This window comes from Symphalangus syndactylus, chromosome 4 (genome assembly GCF_028878055.3).
Source record: "Symphalangus syndactylus isolate Jambi chromosome 4, NHGRI_mSymSyn1-v2.1_pri, whole genome shotgun sequence".
Taxonomy (NCBI): domain Eukaryota; kingdom Metazoa; phylum Chordata; class Mammalia; order Primates; family Hylobatidae; genus Symphalangus; species Symphalangus syndactylus.
Genome location: NC_072426.2, coordinates 86,682,300 through 86,700,855, shown reverse-complemented (window position 1 = coordinate 86,700,855; position 18,556 = coordinate 86,682,300). Strand labels below are relative to the sequence as shown.

General features: G+C 41.1%; 3 protein-coding genes across 6 annotated transcripts in view; 2 read left to right on the top strand and 1 right to left on the bottom strand.

The window, feature by feature from the left end:
* Positions 1–18,556, top strand: part of LOC129480910 (arf-GAP with GTPase, ANK repeat and PH domain-containing protein 5) — a 273,520-nt gene that overhangs the window by 139,332 nt on the left and 115,632 nt on the right. The gene's annotated exons all lie outside the window — the stretch shown is intronic.
* The window catches only part of GLUD1 (glutamate dehydrogenase 1), a 225,577-nt gene that overhangs the window by 152,314 nt on the left and 54,707 nt on the right, over positions 1–18,556 (bottom strand). The gene's annotated exons all lie outside the window — the stretch shown is intronic.
* Positions 1–18,556, top strand: part of LOC129480912 (arf-GAP with GTPase, ANK repeat and PH domain-containing protein 5-like) — a 31,576-nt gene that overhangs the window by 3,313 nt on the left and 9,707 nt on the right. The window contains exons 3-9 of one of the 4 annotated variants that reach the window (XM_055275460.2): positions 63–131; positions 2,785–2,819; positions 6,391–6,491; positions 9,090–9,125; positions 12,333–12,384; positions 13,003–14,540; positions 18,024–18,075. In XM_055275460.2, coding sequence (XP_055131435.2) covers positions 63–131; positions 2,785–2,819; positions 6,391–6,491; positions 9,090–9,125; positions 12,333–12,384; positions 13,003–14,540; positions 18,024–18,075 — 1,883 coding nt within the window. Of the gene's footprint in view, positions 1–62; positions 132–2,784; positions 2,820–6,390; positions 6,492–7,795; positions 8,173–9,089; positions 9,126–12,332; positions 12,385–13,002; positions 14,541–15,077; positions 16,339–18,023; positions 18,076–18,556 lie in introns of those variants that run through there. The other 3 variants (XM_063638121.1, XM_055275461.2, XM_063638122.1) reach the window with 3 other exon arrangements.

Here is an 18,556-nt window from a genome sequence, read left to right as displayed (position 1 = left end):
CGAGTTGATAAATTTTTATCAATGATTACATCTTTTTTTCTTTTCTTCCTCTATGCATATAGCTTTGGGGTTTAACCCTTCTGCCAATCCAGAGGCAAGCACAATATTCCAGAGGAACTCTCAAACAGATGGTGAGACAACATTGTTTTTTCCGTCAAGAGAAAGAATAAAAGCTCTTGTTTGATCAGGTTATAGAAAGTATTTAGAAAAACTCATATTAGTTTAAATTTGTCACCTTTTCACATGTTCACTTGTCTTATTTTAATGCGTGATATGCTTTCCTTTAGTTGTTATGATAGTGAAAATGTGTAACCTTTTTGTTTATACATTTTGCCATCTTTTTATCGACACAATTAATTTGTCATGTGATGGAGGAGTCATGGATTTCTCTTTATAATTCTTGGATTTATCTTTATTTATAATTAATGGATTTATCTTTATTTATAATCCCCTTTCCCTTGCTCCAAAGAGTACATTTTAAAGATGAATGATAGAACTTAGGCTTCAGCTTGGTTTTCATTTAAACAAATTAAAAAACATAGTTGTTTATCATCAGGGATTGAATCTGTGATTTGGGCCTCCTCTTACACAGTCCTCTGACCACATTCATTTACCACATCCAAGTTTATGCTACTCAAAACTTTTGGGTTATTAACCTTTTCATTTGATGTAATGTAAATTTAAACATGCGCTACTCCTGCTTATTTCCCTTAATGTTATGTTAAATCCTCATTTATTTGCCAAGAAGCCATACACAGCCAAGTTTTCCAGTTGACTTAAACAGCAAGAATACAGGTGAGGGTTCTATAATAATATGCGAAGTAATGCAGCACAGTAAAACATGGGAGTTTCTAACCTTTGTTTTTATAGTTTGAGTAGACTTTGCCCATCTTGAGTCAGTTATTTCTGGTTCGAATTTGTCTTCATTTTTTACATTACTATAAAGAGATACCTAAGGCTGGGTAATTTATAACAAAAAGAGGTTTAATTGGCTCAAAGATTTTCAGGCTGTACAAACATGGCTTCAACATCTGCTTCTGGTGAGGGCCTCAGCAAGCTTACAATCATGATAAAAGGCAAAGGGGAAGCAGGTGGTTCCACACAGTGAAAGAGGGAGGAGAGAGGGGAAGGGGGAAGGTACCACACTCCACACTCTTTTTTTTTTTGAAATGGAGTCTCACTCTGTTGCCCAGGCTGGAGTGCAATGGCACGATCTCGGCTCACTACAACCTCCGCCTCCCAAGTTCAAGCAATTCTCCTGCCTCAGCCTCCCGAGTAGTTGGGACTATAGGCAGGCACCATAACACCTGGCTAATTTTTGTATTTTTGGTAGAGACAGGGTTTCACCATGTTGGCCAAGCTGGTCTGAAACTCCTGACCTCAAGTGATCTGCCTGCTTCAGCCTCCCAAAGTGCTGGGATTACAGGCTTCAGCCACCACACCCGGCCAGTACCACATCTTTTAAATATACCATAATGAGAATTTGCTTATTACGGTGGGGATGGGACCAAGCCATTCATAAGGAATCCACCGCCATTACCCAAACACCTCCCACTAAGCCCTATCTCCAACATTAAGGGTCACATGTTCACATGAGACTTGGAGGGGAAACATATCAAAACATATCAGAATTGTGTTTCCCAGTTCCTTCCAGAGCCATGGGCTTTTCTCACACCTAGAGAGCGTGGAAGCAGTAAAAGAGAAGCTACTCCATGTCCCTCAGTCTTCAGTGGTAGGAACTTTTGCCTACAAGGCCCTTCCAGCATCAAAGGCAGAGGCAGTGTAGGAAACAAAGCATGGTCCAAGTCCCTCCTGGGGCTTTTATTATTCTGGCCTTTTTTTAGGGAAAAAAAAAAATGATTTTTTGTGCTGCAGACACCATGTCCAATTAGGTTTGTATACTCATTTTAACATTAAAATTTAGGCCAGGCTCTGTGGCTTACGCCTGTAATCCCAGCTCTTTGGGAGGCTGAGGTGGGTGGATCACGAGGTTAGGAGATCAAGACCATCCTGGCTAACACAGTGTAACCCCGTCTCTACTAAAAATACAAAAAAAAATTAGCTAGGCATGGTGGCACATGCCTGTAGTCCCAGCTAGTCAGGAGGCTAAGGCTGGAGAATCGCTTGAACCTGGGAGGCAGAGGTTGCAGTGAGCTGAGATCCTGCCACTGCACTCGAGCCTAGGTGACAGAGTGAGACTCCATCTCAAAAAAATAAAAAGAAAAAAGAATTTAAGATAGGTTACTTTCCAGTTGTGTAAAGACCCTTTTTTAATTTTGTTTTGTTTTTAGTGACATATTAGTAGATAACCACTAAGTGTGGTGCAAGATGCTTACAGGGATTCTGTTGCATCTAGAGATAGGTGCCTGATCAGGAAGTAGTTCTTAGAGCTGTTAGCTCTTAGAGTCTGATAATTAAAGTAAGCTATGTGTAAATGCAGAATGAGAGAATACTAATGGATCATGGCTCATATATGCAAGAGTTAAACGTTTTATTAGCTAAATTTTTCATCTGGCCTAATTTTTTTGCCCTTTTCTTTTGTACATGAGGATTCTTTCATTTGTATGTAATAGAAACAAAAAGTAAACTAAATGAAAAGCTAAGTTTTTAGATTTGACTTTATGAAATTAATCATGCCAGATAATTTAAATTATAAATTATTGAAAATTATTTTTTAATGGAATTTTGTCTCATTTTATATAGCAGTAATCAGTAAAATGTTAACAACTACTTTTATTTTATGGTATTTGTATCAGAAGTGACCAGTTTTTTTTTTATTCTTAGTTGTAGAAATAAGAAGAAGCAACTATACAAACCATGTAAGTAAACACTCAAATAGTTAAGAAATTGATAGTTTGACATAAAAGGATGTCTCTCTTGATTTCTTTAAATTACAATGTGGACCTGGTGGTGGTAGCATGGACCTCTTTTTGTGGATTTTCTAAATCTCTTCTACTTTCCTAAGTATTAAATTTATCCAGAAAAGTCTTTAGCTTAGTGTGTCCACCTTTTAAAGATTTCTGACTTTTATGGTTTCAGGTCATAGATTTATGTCCTTGATCCATCTTGAGTTGCTTTTTGTGTAAGGTGAGAGTTGAGGATCCAGTTTCATTCTCCCGCATGTGACTTGCCAATTACCTTAGCACCATTTGTTGAATAGGGTTTACTTTCTTCACTTTATGTTTTAGTTGGCTTTGTTGAAAATCAGTTGGCTATAGGTATTTGAGTTTATTTCTGGGTTCTCTATTCTGTTCCATTGGTGTATGTGCCTATTTTTATACCAGTACCATGCTATTTTGGTGACTATGGCCTTTGAAATCAGGTAATGTCATGCCTCCAGATTTGTTGTTTTTGCTTAGTTTTGTTTTGGCTGTGCAGGTTCTTGTTTGGTCCATATAAATTTTTGGATTGTTTTTTCTAGTTCTGTGAAGAAGGATGGTGGCATTTTGATGGGAATTGCATTGAATTTGTAGATTGCTTTTGGCAATATGGTCATTTTCACAATATTCATTCTACCCATTCATGAGCATGGGATGTCTTTCCATTTGTTTGTGTCCATGACTTCATTCAGCAATGCTTTGTAGTTCCCAACGGCATATCAGAAAGATAATCCACCCAGGCACAGTGGCTCACACCTGTAATCCCAGCACTTTGGGAGGCTGAGGTGGGCGGTTCATGAGGTCAGGAGTTCGAGACCAGCCTGGCCAACATGGTGAAACCCCATCTCTACTAAAAATACAAAAGTTAGCCGGGCATGGTGGCACTCACCTGTAATCCCATCTACTCAGGTGGCTGAGGCAGGAGAATTGCTTGAACCTGGGAGGCGGAGGTTGCAGTGAGCCAAGATCACCCCACTGCATACTCCAGCCTGGGCAACAGAATGAGACTCCATCTCAAAAAAAAAAAAAAAAAGATAATCCACCATGATCAAATGGGTTTCATTACCAGGGATGCAGGGATGGATTAACATACACAAGTCAATAAATGTGATACACCACATAAACAGAATTAAAAACAAAAAAATCGCATGATCATCTTAATAGATGCAGAAAAAGCATTTGACAAAATGCAGCATCCTTTTTTGATTAAAACCCTCAGCAAAATTGGAATACAAGGGTCATAGCTCAATGTAATAAAAGCCATCTATGACAAACCCACAGCCAACATAATACTGAAAGGGAGAAAAGTTGAAAGCATTCCCCCCGAGAACTGGAATAAGACAAGGATGCCCACTCTCACCACTTGTATTCAACATACTACTGGAAGGCCTAACCAGCGCAATCACACAAGAGAAAGCAATAAAAGGCATCCAGATCAGTAAAGAGGAAGTCAAACTGTTGCTGTTTGATGATGATATGATCATAGACCTAGGAAACCCTAAAGACTCCTCCAAAAAGCTCCTAGAACTGATAAATGAATTCAGCAAAGTTTCAGAAGACAAAATTAATGTACACAAATCAGTAGATCTGTTGTACCCTAGAAGCAACCAAGCTTAGAATCAAACCAAGAAATCAACCCCTTTTCTGATAGCTGCAAAAATAAACTAAACTAAAATAAAATACTTAGGAATAGACCTAACCAAGGAGGTGAAAGATGTCTACAAGGAAAGCAACTTTAGTATTTTTAATGGGTTAAAATGAGAGGCAGCAGGTACAGCAGGAGAAGTCAGTGGGTGGGCATCGGCATCCAATGGGTAATGCACCTTTGATGGTAAGGCTTTGGTTTTGACTTACTAAATTAGTAGGTACGATTATTTTCTAGTTTTTGTCATTAAACCTTTAAACTACTAAGTAACCCCTTCCATTTCTTGTTAAATATCGTAAAATTTCATACTCTGATTTATGCTGACTGACGTTAGATTATTTGTTTCTATTTGGTGACTACCTTAAATAATACCTATAAACAGTAAACTGTTAGTAGTGTTTTTGCTGTAATTAAATGTAGTAAGACTTATCTTCCAAATGATAACTGAATTGTCAAACACTTGTCAAAGTTTTGGATTTACTCAAAATTCTATGCTCAGCAGCTGGAGGTAGGAAGAGTAAGGGCCCTCCCTTACTCCTATGTAGAGGCATACTTTCTCATGAGGGGAATCCTCTGCAGGAATTAGTATCTTGTAAGCAGTGGTGAGTTCAACTAATTAGTGTACAAAAATACATTTTTTGGTGTGGCTGCCGACAAAGAGATCCAAGAGGGTAGCTGGAGTCAAGCTTGCTGAAGCAAGGAAAGAGAAAAGCAGTATTCCAGGCAGAGCGCAGGGGTAGAGCAGGAAAATGGCTAGGTGCAGGTCAGATGATCTATAGAATGAAATTGATCACGTTTTGAAATGAATGCAAAATATACTCTGAGAGTCTCATTTGAGTCATGTCATGGCAGTCTTATTTAAACATGAAATGAAAGTTCGATTTTTTAAGTTGTCATTTGTTTTCAGGGTGTGAGAGAATATTTAAGTGATACTCTTTTTATCCTCCACATAAGAAAATAGGACTAGAGAAACCTGTGGCTTCCTCACTTGTTGGTGGCCTAGCAGCCCTGGCACACAGAGCCTCTGAATCTGAAACACTTCTTTTGTAACAATATCACCTGAAATAATACATTTAGGATTAGTAATTTAGTAAATGCATTAGTCTTGTATTCACTGCAATAAAATGCTCTTGTAGCAGGATTATTTAATACATTACATTTTATCATAGTAAATAAATAATAGAAGGGCCGGGCGCAGTGGCTCACGCCTGTAATCCCAGTACTTTGGGAGGCTGAGGCAGGCGGATCGCGAGGTGAGGAGGTCGAGACCATCCTGGCTAACACGGTGAAACCCCATCTCTACTAAAAACACAAAAAATTAGCCGGGCGTGGTGGCGGGCACCTGTAGTCCCAGCTGCTCAGGAGGCTGAGTCAGGAGAATGGCGTGAACCCGGGAGGCAGAGCTTGCAGTAAGCCGAGATCGCGCCACTGCACTCCAGCCTGGGTAACAGAGTGAGACTCCGTCTCAAAAATAAATAAATAAATAAATAAATAAATTAATTAAATAATAGAAATTCTCGGCTGCTTTACATAGCTGTAGAAAAAAACAATGAAATCTTATTTTAAACTTTATTTTTTTTGAGACAATGCGAAGCCGACTTTTCCCATTATTTTTAATGGTAATTCATAAAATCCTTGTTAGGTTTGATGACAGGTACCATATTAAGGGCAGCATTTTATAACCCATATCTTAAACATCATCTCTGGAAGTTGAGAGCCTCCAATGGGTTTTCTATAGAGTGCACATGATACCACTCAGGCAGTTCATAGAGTGTGAGAAATATCTTAGTGCTTTGTCATTTGACATTTTAACTGAGAAAAAAATACACTTTGATAAGTTTGACTTATAATTCCCTTCCCCTTCAGGTATCTACTGAGCATTTCAGTCAAAAATGCAGATTGTGTTTGACAATATTCCTTGATGACAGCACAGCCAGCCAGCATTATCTTACAATGACAATAATATCGTGAGTACAACTATACTGCCAAGGGACAGATTCCTTTATTCTAAAATTATTTCAGCCATTTGGTTGTCCTCCAGCAATCAGTTTAAGAAATTGGAATCAACCATATATTGATATCCAGATTCTAAATAGTAAGTATCAGTTTCTCTTTTAATCTTAGACGTCGTGGTGGAAGGAAAAATCAGTTAGCAAAGAAGCAATCCCAGAAACAGTGTATCTTTTTGATGCCTTTATGCCTTTAGACAATGTTGAACACAGTGAGAAGGGTAGGTTCCCTTTATTGAATGTTTTTTGTGAAAACTTAGTTTTTCAATGCATTATAGGCCTAAATCAGTGTGCACTACTTTGGACATTAGCCTTGGAAGAAGGAACAGCTTTTCTTCTTCTGGCACCACAGTGTATCTGCATTTGAATTTCTCCCATTGTGCATGAGCACCTTGTGGGCCACAAAGATGCGCTTTGAGAGCACCCTGAGATGAAGTTTATTTTAAAAGGAACAACAACCAACACCACCACCAGCTCCATAGGGGCTGTCCAGTGTACATTATTCTCATCTCCTTGGGTTATTAGTCTTGATTTTTAGAACACAGTTTGGAAAGTGCTAATTTAGAATATTATTGTCTTTATCTTTAATTTTACTTTTCATTCTGTAAACATAACTAGCTTATAAACAATTTTGTTTCAAATGCACTAGCCTTTTTAGCTAATTCAATTGTCAATAACTTTTACTTCAATTAAAAGTGGCAAGTTTGCACTCATAATAATGTCACTTTCCTCCCTCCCTTATAACAATAGTTGAGAGGAAATTGTGTTTCAAACAAAAACTGAACTCAAACTCTGTCTCAAGTCCTGAGCTTTGGGACCTATTGAGTAACCACTAAATGTCTGTAGTCAGCCAAGTCTCTTAAATCTTTGAGCACACATACACAAAAATTACTTTGACTAGAGTCCCTGGCTTCTTTTGAGTTCCAAAGATTTTGATATGTTAGCATACAATTCAAAAGCAGCTTTGAAGATTAATTTTGCTCAAACAAATTTCGTGCTTTTTTCCTGATTATTCTACTTTTTAGAAGTCTACTTTTGAAAGTATAGTAAGTTTTAATTTGCCATCAGCAATTTTGAGAAATAATCATTTGGTGTATTCACTATTGGTGAAATAAAGGTTTATTGAGCAAATTAATAGGGCAAATTGGCTTCAAGAAAATGTTTTGAAAAATGTTTTATCATGAATCAGTAGTGCACTGTTGTCAGTGGGATAGGTAGAACTCACTGAGATCACTTATGCAAGGTTTTTTTTCAAAATACAGGTCTGCAAACACACGCATCTTCCCATCTCCACTTTATCTCTAGGCACTGAGAAGACTTTCAGGAAAATAGGGATGGATGTGAGGCATCTTTCTGTGAAGAAAAGCATCCCAGAAGATTCTGATTTTCACCCCAGCTCAATCATTCCAAACTTTGCTGCACATTGAAATCACCTGGGAAACTTTTACCAACAACCTTGATGCCCAAAGCCATACCCAATACTAATTAAATTAAAATGTCTCATGTTGAAGATGAGGCACATATTAAAGCTTCTCAGGTGGTTTTAATGTGCAGCAAAGTTTGAGAGCCACTGCTTAATTTGAGTTTAGGACGAGAAACTGCTCCTATTTGGTGGGACCTTGGGCAAGTCAGTTTTAAGGTTTGTTTCCCTGATCTGTAAAATGAGTGTTGAATTAAATGTCACATAAGGTCATTTTTCCTTTCCAGCATGTAACTTTAAATTCTGTGATTTTAAACTTATTTCAGAGATGAAAACTACTTGAAGCACTACAGACATACCCATCTTACATGCCAATGTTACGGGCTTTTTAAAAAGTGCTAATATTGTGTAGACCTATAAGTAAAATTGAGATTTGCCTTCCCTCGGTTGTTTTGAGCCTCACTCTACAAAATTAGCTGAGTGTGGTGGCACATGCCTGTAATCCCAGCCGCTTGGGAGGCTGAGGCAGGAGAATCTCTTGAACCCGGGAGGCAGAGGTTGTGGTGAGCTGAGATTACACCATTGCACTCCAGCCTGGGCAACAAGAGCAAAACTCCATCCACCCACCGCCCCCGCAAAAAAAAAAAAAACAAAAAAACAATTACCTGGACATAGTGGTGAAAACTTGTAGTCCCAGCTTCTTGGGAGGCTGAGGCATGAGAATCGCTTGAACCTGGGTGGTGGAGGTTGTGAGGAGTCAAGATCGCACCACTGCAGTCGAGTCTGAGCAACAGAGACAGACTCTGGGTCAAAACATAAATAAATAGATAAAATAAATCGCATGGGACGAAAGGTTTCGTGGGTAGAAAAGCATATAACGGAAATCTGTTATTATTTATACATTATAATCACCAACAGAAACGCGTCTTCTAATGGCATATTTCCTCGCATTTTGGTTCTCATATTTTTGTGACAAACGAAGAAATGAAAACAAAGTGCCCTTATGGTACTGTTCTGATCTAGAAAATTTGAATTTCAGGGCCACTAGGAGAGTTTCCTCTGCCCCCCTTTTAAAAAATGTCTTCAGGCCTAAAAATGATAACATCTATTGTGATGAATTTTTTTTCCTTCCGCAGTGTGACCTGGCAGATACCTCATCATATCATGCAAAGGTGAGCTTTTTAGAAACCTGTCTTGTTATTCTAGCTAATTACTTTGCAAGATATCAAGCTCAGTGTTAGGTCACAGCTTTAGACATCATAAGCTGTATTGTGCCTACTAAAATATCAAAGCAAATTATTTGTATTTTCTTTGTTCCTTAAGACTCTTAATTGTTAAATGATTGAGAATCTCAAAGAGTATGTGTTTATATTGAATATATTGATATTTACTGTGGTAGAAATATACAATTGAAATTTTTTTCAAAATCTATTTTTCGTTTAGATTTCACAGCCTTACCACTGTTGATATTATGGGCTAGATAATGCTTTGTTGTGAGGACTGGCTTGTGCATTGCAGAGAGTTTAGCAGTATTCATGGACTCTACCAACTAGATGTCAGTAGTAACCCATGACCCAGGTTGTAAATATTCCTTGAGAACAGTACTGTTAACAGAAATTTTTCTTTGAAAAATAACTTTTCTACAACAAAAAGTTGAGTAAAAAGTGTGTCATGTATTTATATTATTTAAAGTCTCTCATGTTGAGCTTTTAATAGGAGACAAATGGATTCTCTAGAGCTTTCTTTGCAATTTACTTTAAAGAAGCAATAAGAGGCTGGGTGCAGTGGCTCACGCCTGTAATCCCAGCACTTTGGGAGGCCGAGGCGGGCGGACCACAAGGTCAGGAGATCGAGATCATCCCGGCTAACACGGCGAAACCCCGTCTCTACTAAAAATACAAAAACTTAGCTGGGCATGGTGGCACGCACCTGTAGTCCCACCTATTCTGGAGGCTGAGGCAGGAGAACCGCTTGAACTTGGGAGGCAGAGGTTGCAAAGAGCTGAGATCATGCCATTGCACTCCAGCCTGGGTGACAGAGCAAGACTCTGTCTAAACAAACAAACAAACAAAAGCAATAAGCTGGTGGGGCGCGGTGGTTCACACCTGTAATCCCAGCATTTTGGGAGGCCGAGGTGGGCGGATCACTTGAGGTCAGGAGTTTGAGACCAGCCCGACCAACATGGTGAAACCCGCCTCTACTGAAAGTACAAAAAATGGCTGGGCGTGGTGGTGCATGCCTGTAGTCCCAGTTACTTGGGAGGCTGAGGCAGGAGAATCACTTGAACCTGGGAGGCAGAGGTTGCAGTGAGCCGAGATCTCGCCATTGCACCCCAGGCTGGGTGACAGAGGGAGACTCTGTCTCAAAAAAAGAAAAAAAGAAGCAATAAGATGACCTCACCTCATGCAAATATGTAGTTGGTAGAAGGTGTATTTTTAAAGTTTTCAGACAGTTGTGGGTATTTGTTAACACTAAATCAAAACTTCACAAGTGGTGGTTTCTTAAATTAGTTACAGTGGCATTTTACATATTAATAAGTTTATTCCATCAGTACTCATTGATCTTTCTTGCACAGTAAATGGATCTCTTGCTCCATACTTGCATTTATAATATCATGCATTAATTACTTGGAATATATTGGTTTATGTTTTATTGTGTGAAAAATCACTTTTAGTTTAACCACCAATCTTACTTTAACACACCTTTAAGTATTGAAAAGCTGTCAGGCCTACAGTAGAAGGAACAAGTTTTTCAAAGCCCTCAGGAAAGCTTAAATTTTATCATTGGGAACAAATACATATTTCCCTTGAAGTGACAACCTCTCACTTCATTTATTTTTGAGAATGATAATAGAACTTGTTTTTTAGACCGGGTTTCACTCTGTCACTTGGCTGGAGTGCATTGGCATGATCTCAGCTCAAGCAATCCTCTCACCTCAGGTTCCTGTGTAGCTGGGACCACAGATGCGTGGCACCACGCCAGGCTAATTTTCTTGTATGTTTGATAGAGACAGGGTTTCGTTATGTTGCCTAGGCTGGTCTCGAACTCCTGAAGGAGCTCAAGCCATCTGCCTGCTTTGGCCTCTCAAAGTGCTGGGATTCTACAGGCGTGAGCCACTGCGCTGGCCCAGTTGTACTTTTAAATAAAAATGATGTTCTGTGAAAAAAGTGATTTTTCAGTTCACAATTAAATCACGAATTCTTTAAAAACAACAAAAAAAGCGCTTCTCGTTAACTTTCCACTTATTCAGAATATTAAAGAGACATGTCAAGATTTAAAAACATTAATTTTTACTGCTTCATCAAAGACATTCTTAAGAAATTCAGGCTATGTTTTTTAACTGTAGGGGACAGTGAAGAATAGAATGACTACTAATATAATTGGTACCACTGCCTTGATTTATGCTGAGAAACCAGCCGTTGTACCCACTTTTGCTTTTATACAGTCATGGCAAGTGTCAGTGAAAAAGCAGGCAATGACTTTTACAAATTTTTAAAATTTTTCATCAGCTTTCTCAGGTTTAATTAGTATTATTCAGAACAGTGTTGGCCAGGCACAGTAGCTCAGGCCTGTAATCCCAGCAGTTTGGGAGGCCGAGGCAAGCAGATCACCTGAGGTCAGGAGTGGTGGCAGGTGCCTGTAATCCCTGCTACTCGGGAGGCTGGGATAAGAGAATCACTTGAATCCGGGAGGCAAAGGTTGCCGTGAGCCGAGATCGCACCATTGCACTCCAGCCTGGGCAACAAGAGTAAAACTTGGGTCTCAAAAAAAAAAAAAAGAACAATTATGACCTCAGGCCTTCTGGAAGGGGTCTTGGGGATCCCGAGAGGTCCACAGAGCACATTTGGAGAACCACTGGTTTATACACAGGCACAATGCATTAGTTTTACAAAGTTTAAAGTTCATCAAAGACTGGCCTCTTAAAAAGGCAGATGAGTTTGTCATTCAAACAACAGAAAATACATAAATACATCATGAGTGTATACTACAGAGAACTAAAGAGAAAGGAAGCTAGGAAATCTGAATCACATTTACATTTATTAAAGTTTACTACTACTGCTTTGTAGAATATTCTTGTGTTTCAATGTGTGGTTAGAAAAGTGAAAATATGTTTGGTTTATTGCCATTGCCTGTTAGGGAGAGTCAATACTTATGGGCATTTCTGACTGGTTATCGTATAAAAGACTTCACGGTACAGGCCATGATGTGCTGAGAAAGAATAAGGCAGGAAACCCTCTGCAAGTCAGGATCCAGGAGGAGAATTCGTAAAAGCTGCTTTGGTAAAGTAAACACCAAAGCACACAGGAGGCAGTATTTTACTAAACAAATATACTAAGATATTAACAGTTTTTGAAGTAATGCACATTCTTATTTTACAGAGATGCAGATAGATCTTTGAGCATATTTGATGAGCGGTTATACTCATATACGGTAAGTGGCACTTTTATTGAGGTTGTATTTTCATCGTACACTTGTATCTGTTTCATGCTGAAGTCAAAGGCATCTTTTTTTAAATCTTCCCCGTTTCATGTTGCATTTAGTCATCTTAAGTGTTGTGAAAAGAGTGAGCTGGAATAAGAACTGATCTGCAGCTCTGTTAGTGAGCTACTATGAGTAAATATACTATCCAAACAACAGAAAATGTATCTTTTTTTTTTTTTGATGGACTCTCTTTCTGTAGCCCAGGCTGGAGTGCAATCGTGGGATCTTGGCTCACTGCAGGCTCTGCCTCCCAAGTCCCTGTTCAAGCAATTCTCCTGCCTCAGCCTCCCAAGTAGCTGGAATTACAGGCATGTGCCACCATGCCCAGCTAATTTTTTTTTTTTTTTTTGGTAAAGACAGAGTTTCACCATGTTGGCCAGAATGGTCTTGAACTCCTGATCTCGTGATCCACCCTCCTTGGCTTCCCAAAGTGCTGGGATTACAGGTGTGAGCCACCGTGCCTGGCCCAGAAAATGTATCTTTTTAAAAGGTAATTGTGAGCTGTCTATAGGACCCTGCAAGTCACTACCCAATTTTCAAAGCCATTCCTCCTTCTGTTCCACACAGGTTTCCACCGTGCCCATTACCCAGACAAGAAATGGAGGTGGCAGTTTAAATAACTATTCCTCCTCCATTCCATCGACTCCCAGCACCAGCCAGGAGGACCTTCACATCAGTGTTCCTCCCACTGCCAACACACCCACGTCCGTTTGCAAGCAGTCCGTGCGCTGGTCCAACCTGTTTACATCTGAGAAAGGGAGTGACCCAGACAAAGAGAAGAAAGCCCCGGAGAGTCATGCTCACACCGTCGGGAGCGGCAGAGCCATCCCCATTAAACAGGGCATGCTCTTAAAGCGAAGTGGGAAATGGCTGAAGACATGGAAAAAGAAACATGTCACCCTGTGTTCCAATGGCATGCTCACCTATTATTCAAGCTTAGGTGATTATATGAAGAATATTCATAAAAAAGAGATTGACCTTCGGACATCTACCATCAAAGTCCCAGGAAAGTGGCCACCCCTAGCCACATCGGCCTGCGTGCCCATCTCCAGCTCTAAAAGCAGTGGCCTATCCAAGAACATGAACGGTCTACGTACCGCAGCCAATCCAGACACTGGGCTGGGTGACTCCATATGCATGAGCCCCAGTATCTCCAGCACTACCAGCCCCAAGCTCAGCCCGCCCCCGCCTCCTCATGCCAATAAAAAGAAACACCTAAAGAAGAAAAGCACCAACTTAAAAGATGATGGCCTGTCCAGCACTGCTGAGGAAGAAGAAGAAAACTTTATCATTGTGTCTGTCACTGGCCAAACGTGGCACTTTAAAGCCACGACGTATGAGGAGCGGGACGCCTGGGTCCAAGTCATCCAGAGCCAGATCCTGGCCAGCCTGCAGTCATGTGAGAGCAGTAAAAGCAAGTTCCGGCTGACCAGCCAGAGCGAGGCCATGGCCCTGCAGTCGATCCAAAACATGCGTGGGAACTCCCACTGTGTGGACTGTGAGACCCCGAACCCTAAGTGGGCCAGTTTGAACTTGGGAGTCCTCATGTGTATTGAATGCTCAGGAATCCACCGCAGTCTTGGCACCTGCCTTTCCCGTGTGCGATCTCTGGACCTGGATGACTGGCCAGTTGAGCTCATGAAGGTTATGTCATCTATTGGCAATGACCTAGCCAACAGCATCTGGGAAGGGAGCAGCCAGGGGCAGACAAAACCTTCAGCAGAGTCATCAAGGGAAGAAAAGGAGCGGTGGATCCATTCCAAATATGAGAAGAAGCTCTTTCTGGCCCCAGTACCCTGCACTGAGCTGTCCCTGGGCCAGCACCTGCTGCGGGCCACCGCTGATGAGGACCTGCGGACAGTCATCCTGCTGCTGGCACATGGCTCCCGTGAGGAGGTGAACGAGACCTGTGGGGAGGGAGACGGCTGCACGGCGCTCCATCTGGCCTGCCGCAAGGGGAATGTGGTCCTGGCACAGCTCCTGATCTGGTACGGGGTGGACGTCACGGCCCGAGATGCCCACGGGAACACAGCGCTGACCTATGCCCGGCAGGCCTCCAGCCAGGAGTGCATCAACGTGCTTCTGCAGTACGGCTGCCCCGACGAGTGCGTGTAGTATCTGTTTTATTTGACTGCAGTCTCCTTGGTGCAAAAATGAAATGGGAAAAATAAGGATAACTCACAATTTCAAAAGGAAATCACAAATTCAGCTAATAATAGCATTTTCAGTACTTTTCGTAAACTAAGTAAATACACAAAATGTTGATTTTTCTGACCATAAGACATATTTTATGTCCTTTTGCCAAGGTGGATGTGTTAGTCTTAGGCCCTCCTGGGCCACATTGCCCAAGTCACACAGGCTTCTGTGTTATGTATTTAGATAAGATGTGTGAAAATAGATTTGAAAAAACGTTCATAAATATGCATTGATTTTTGTACACATGGCACCTCTTTTTTTTTTTTTTTTTTTTTTTTGATGGTGTTTTGCTCTGTCACACCGCCTGGAGTGCAGTGGTGCGATATCGGCTCACTGCGAGCTCTGCCTCCCGGATTCACACCATTCTCCTGCCTCAGCCTCTCAAGTAGCAGGGACTACAGGTGCCTGCCACGACACCCGGCTAATTTTTTGTATTTTTAGTAGAGACGTGGTTTCACCATGTTAGCCAGGATGGTCTCGAACTCCTGACCTCGTGATCCACCTGCCTCGGCCTCCCAAAGTGCTGGGATTACAGGCATGAGCCACCGTGCCCGGCCCATGGCACCTCTGTTAGTTTATAAATTGAATTGGATGTGAACTAATAATGTCAGCTAGTTGAGATAAGAGGGTTACAGATGGCTGGGCGCAGTGGCTCACACCTGTAATCCTAGCACTTTGGGAGGCCTAGGTGGGCTGATCACCAGGTCAGGAGATTGAGACCATCCTGGCTAACACGATGATACCCCATCTCTACTAAAAAATACAAAAAATTAGCCAGGCATGGCCAGGCATGGTGGCTCACACCTGTAATCCCAGCACTTTGGGAGGCCGAGGCGGGCGGACCACAAGGTCAGGAGATCGAGATCATCCCGGCTAACACGGCGAAACCCCGTCTCTACTAAAAATACAAAAACTTAGCTGGGCATGGTGGCACGCACCTGTAGTCCCACCTATTCTGGAGGCTGAGGCAGGAGAACCGCTTGAACTTGGGAGGCGGAGGTTGCAAAGAGCTGAGATCATGCCATTGCACTCCAGCCTGGGTGACAGAGCAAGACTCTGTCTAAACAAACAAACAAAAAAAAGCAATAAGCTGGTGGGGCGCAGTGGTTCACACCTGTAATCCCAGCATTTTGGGAGGCCGAGGTGGGCGGATCACTTGAGGTCAGGAGTTTGAGACCAGCCCGACCAACATGGTGAAACCCGCCTCTACTGAAAGTACAAAAAATGGCTGGGCGTGGTGGTGCATGCCTGTAGTCCCAGTTACTTGGGAGGCTGAGGCAGGAGAATCACTTGAACCTGGGAGGCGGAGGTTGCAGTGAGCCGAGATCTCGCCATTGCACCCCAGGCTGGGTGACAGAGGGAGACTCTGTCTCAAAAAAAGAAAAAAAGAAGCAATAAGATGACCTCACCTCATGCAAATATGTAGTTGGTAGAAGGTGTATTTTTAAAGTTTTCAGACAGTTGTGGGTATTTGTTAACACTAAATCAAAACTTCACAAGTGGTGGTTTCTTAAATTAGTTACAGTGGCATTTTACATATTAATAAGTTTATTCCATCAGTACTCATTGATCTTTCTTGCACAGTAAATGGATCTTTTGCTCCATACTTGCATTTATAATATCATGCATTAACTACTTGGAATATATTGGTTTATGTTTTATTGTGTCAAAAATCACTTTTAGTTTAACCACCAATCTTACTTTAACACACCTTTAAGTATTGAAAAGCTGTCAGGCCTACAGTAGAAGGAACAAGTTTTTCAAAGCCCTCAGGAAAGCTTAAATTTTATCATTGGGAACAAATACATATTTCCCTTGAAGTGACAACCTCTCACTTCATTTATTTTTGAGAATGATAATAGAACTTGTTTTTTAGGCCGAGTTTCACTCTGTCACTTGGCTGGAGTGCATTGGCATGATCTCAGCTCAAGCAATCCTCTCACCTCAGGTTCCTGTGTAGCTGGGACCACAGATGCGTGGCACCACGCCAGGCTAATTTTCTTGTATGTTTGATAGAGACGGTTTCGTTATGTTGCCTAGGCTGGTCTCGAACTCCTGAAGGAGCTCAAGCCATCTGCCTGCTTTGGCCTCTCGAAGTGCTGGGATTCTACAGGCGTGAGCCACTGCGCTGGCCCAGTTGTACTTTTAAATAAAAATGATGTTCTGTGAAAAAAGTGATTTTTCAGTTCACAATTAAATCACGAATTCTTTAAAAACAACAAAAAAAGCGCTTCTCGTTAACTTTCCACTTATTCAGAATATTAAAGAGACATGTGAAGATTTAAAAACATTAATTTTTACTGCTTCATCAAAGACATTCTTAAGAAATTCAGGCTATGTGTTTTAACTGTAGGGGACAGTGAAGAATAGAATGACTACTAATATAATTGGTACCACTGCCTTGATTTATGCTGAGAAACCAGCCGTTGTACCCACTTTTGCTTTTATACAATCATGGCAAGTGTCAGTGAAAAAGCAGGCAATGACTTTGTATTACTTTTACAAATTTTTAAAATTTTTCATCAGCTTTCTCAGGTTTAATTAGTATTGTTCAGAACAGTGTTGGCCAGGCACAGTAGCTCAGGCCTGTAATCCCAGCAGTCTGGGAGGCCGAGGCAAGTGGATCACCTGAGGTCAGGAGTGGAGGCAGGTGCCTGTAATCCCTGCTACTCGGGAGGCTGGGATAGGAGAATCAGTTGAATCCGGGAGGCAAAGGTTGCCGTGAGCCGAGATCGCACCATTGCACTCCAGCCTGGGCAACAAGAGTAAAACTTGGGTCTCAAAAAAAAAAGAACAATTATGACCTCAGGCCTTCTGGAAGGGGTCTTGGGGATCCCGAGAGGTCCACAGAGCACATTTGGAGAACCACTGGTTTATGCACAGGCACAATGCATTAGTTTTACAAAGTTTAAAGTTCATCAAAGACTGGCCTCTTAAAAAGGCAGATGAGTTTGTCATTCAAACAACAGAAAATACATAAATACATCATGAGTGTGTACTACAGAGAACTAAAGAGAAAGGAAGGTAGGAAATCTGAATCACATTTACATTTATTAAAGTTTACTACTACTGCTTTGTAGAATATTCTTGTGTTTCAATGTGTGGTTAGAAAAGTGAAAATATGTTTGGTTTATTGCCATTGCCTGTTAGGGAGAGTCAATACTTATGGGCATTTCTGACTGGTTATCGTATAAAAGACTTCACGGTACAGGCCATGATGTGCTGAGAAAGAATAAGGCAGGAAACCCTCTGCAAGTCAGGATCCAGGAGGAGAATTCGTAAAAGCTGCTTTGGTAAAGTAAACACCAAAGCACACAGGAGGCAGTATTTTACTAAACAAATATACTAAGATATTAACAGTTTTTGAAGTAATGCACATTCTTATTTTACAGAGATGCAGATAGATCTTTGAGCATATTTGATGAGCGGTTATGCTCATTTACGGTAAGTGGCACTTTTATTGAGGTTGTATTTTCATCGTACACTTGTATCTGTTTCATGCTGAAGTCAAAGTCATCTTTTTTTAAATCTTCCCCATTTCATGTTGCATTTAGTCATCTTAAGTGTTGTAAAAAGAATGAGCTGGAATAAGAACTGATCTGCAGCTCTGTTAGTGAGCTACTATGAGTAAATATACTATCCAAACAACAGAAAGTGTATCTTTTTTTTTTTTTTGATGGACTCTCTTTCTGTAGCCCAGGCTGTAGTGCAATCGTGGGATCTTGGCTCACTGCAGGCTCTGCCTCCCAGGTCCCTGTTCAAGCAATTCTCCTGCCTCAGCCTCCCAAGTAGCTGGAATTACAGGCATGTGCCACCATGCCCAGCTAATTTTTTTTTTTTTTTTTTGGTAAAGACAGAGTTTCACCATGTTGGCCAGAATGGTCTTGAACTCCTGATCTCGTGATCCACCCTCCTTGGCCTCCCA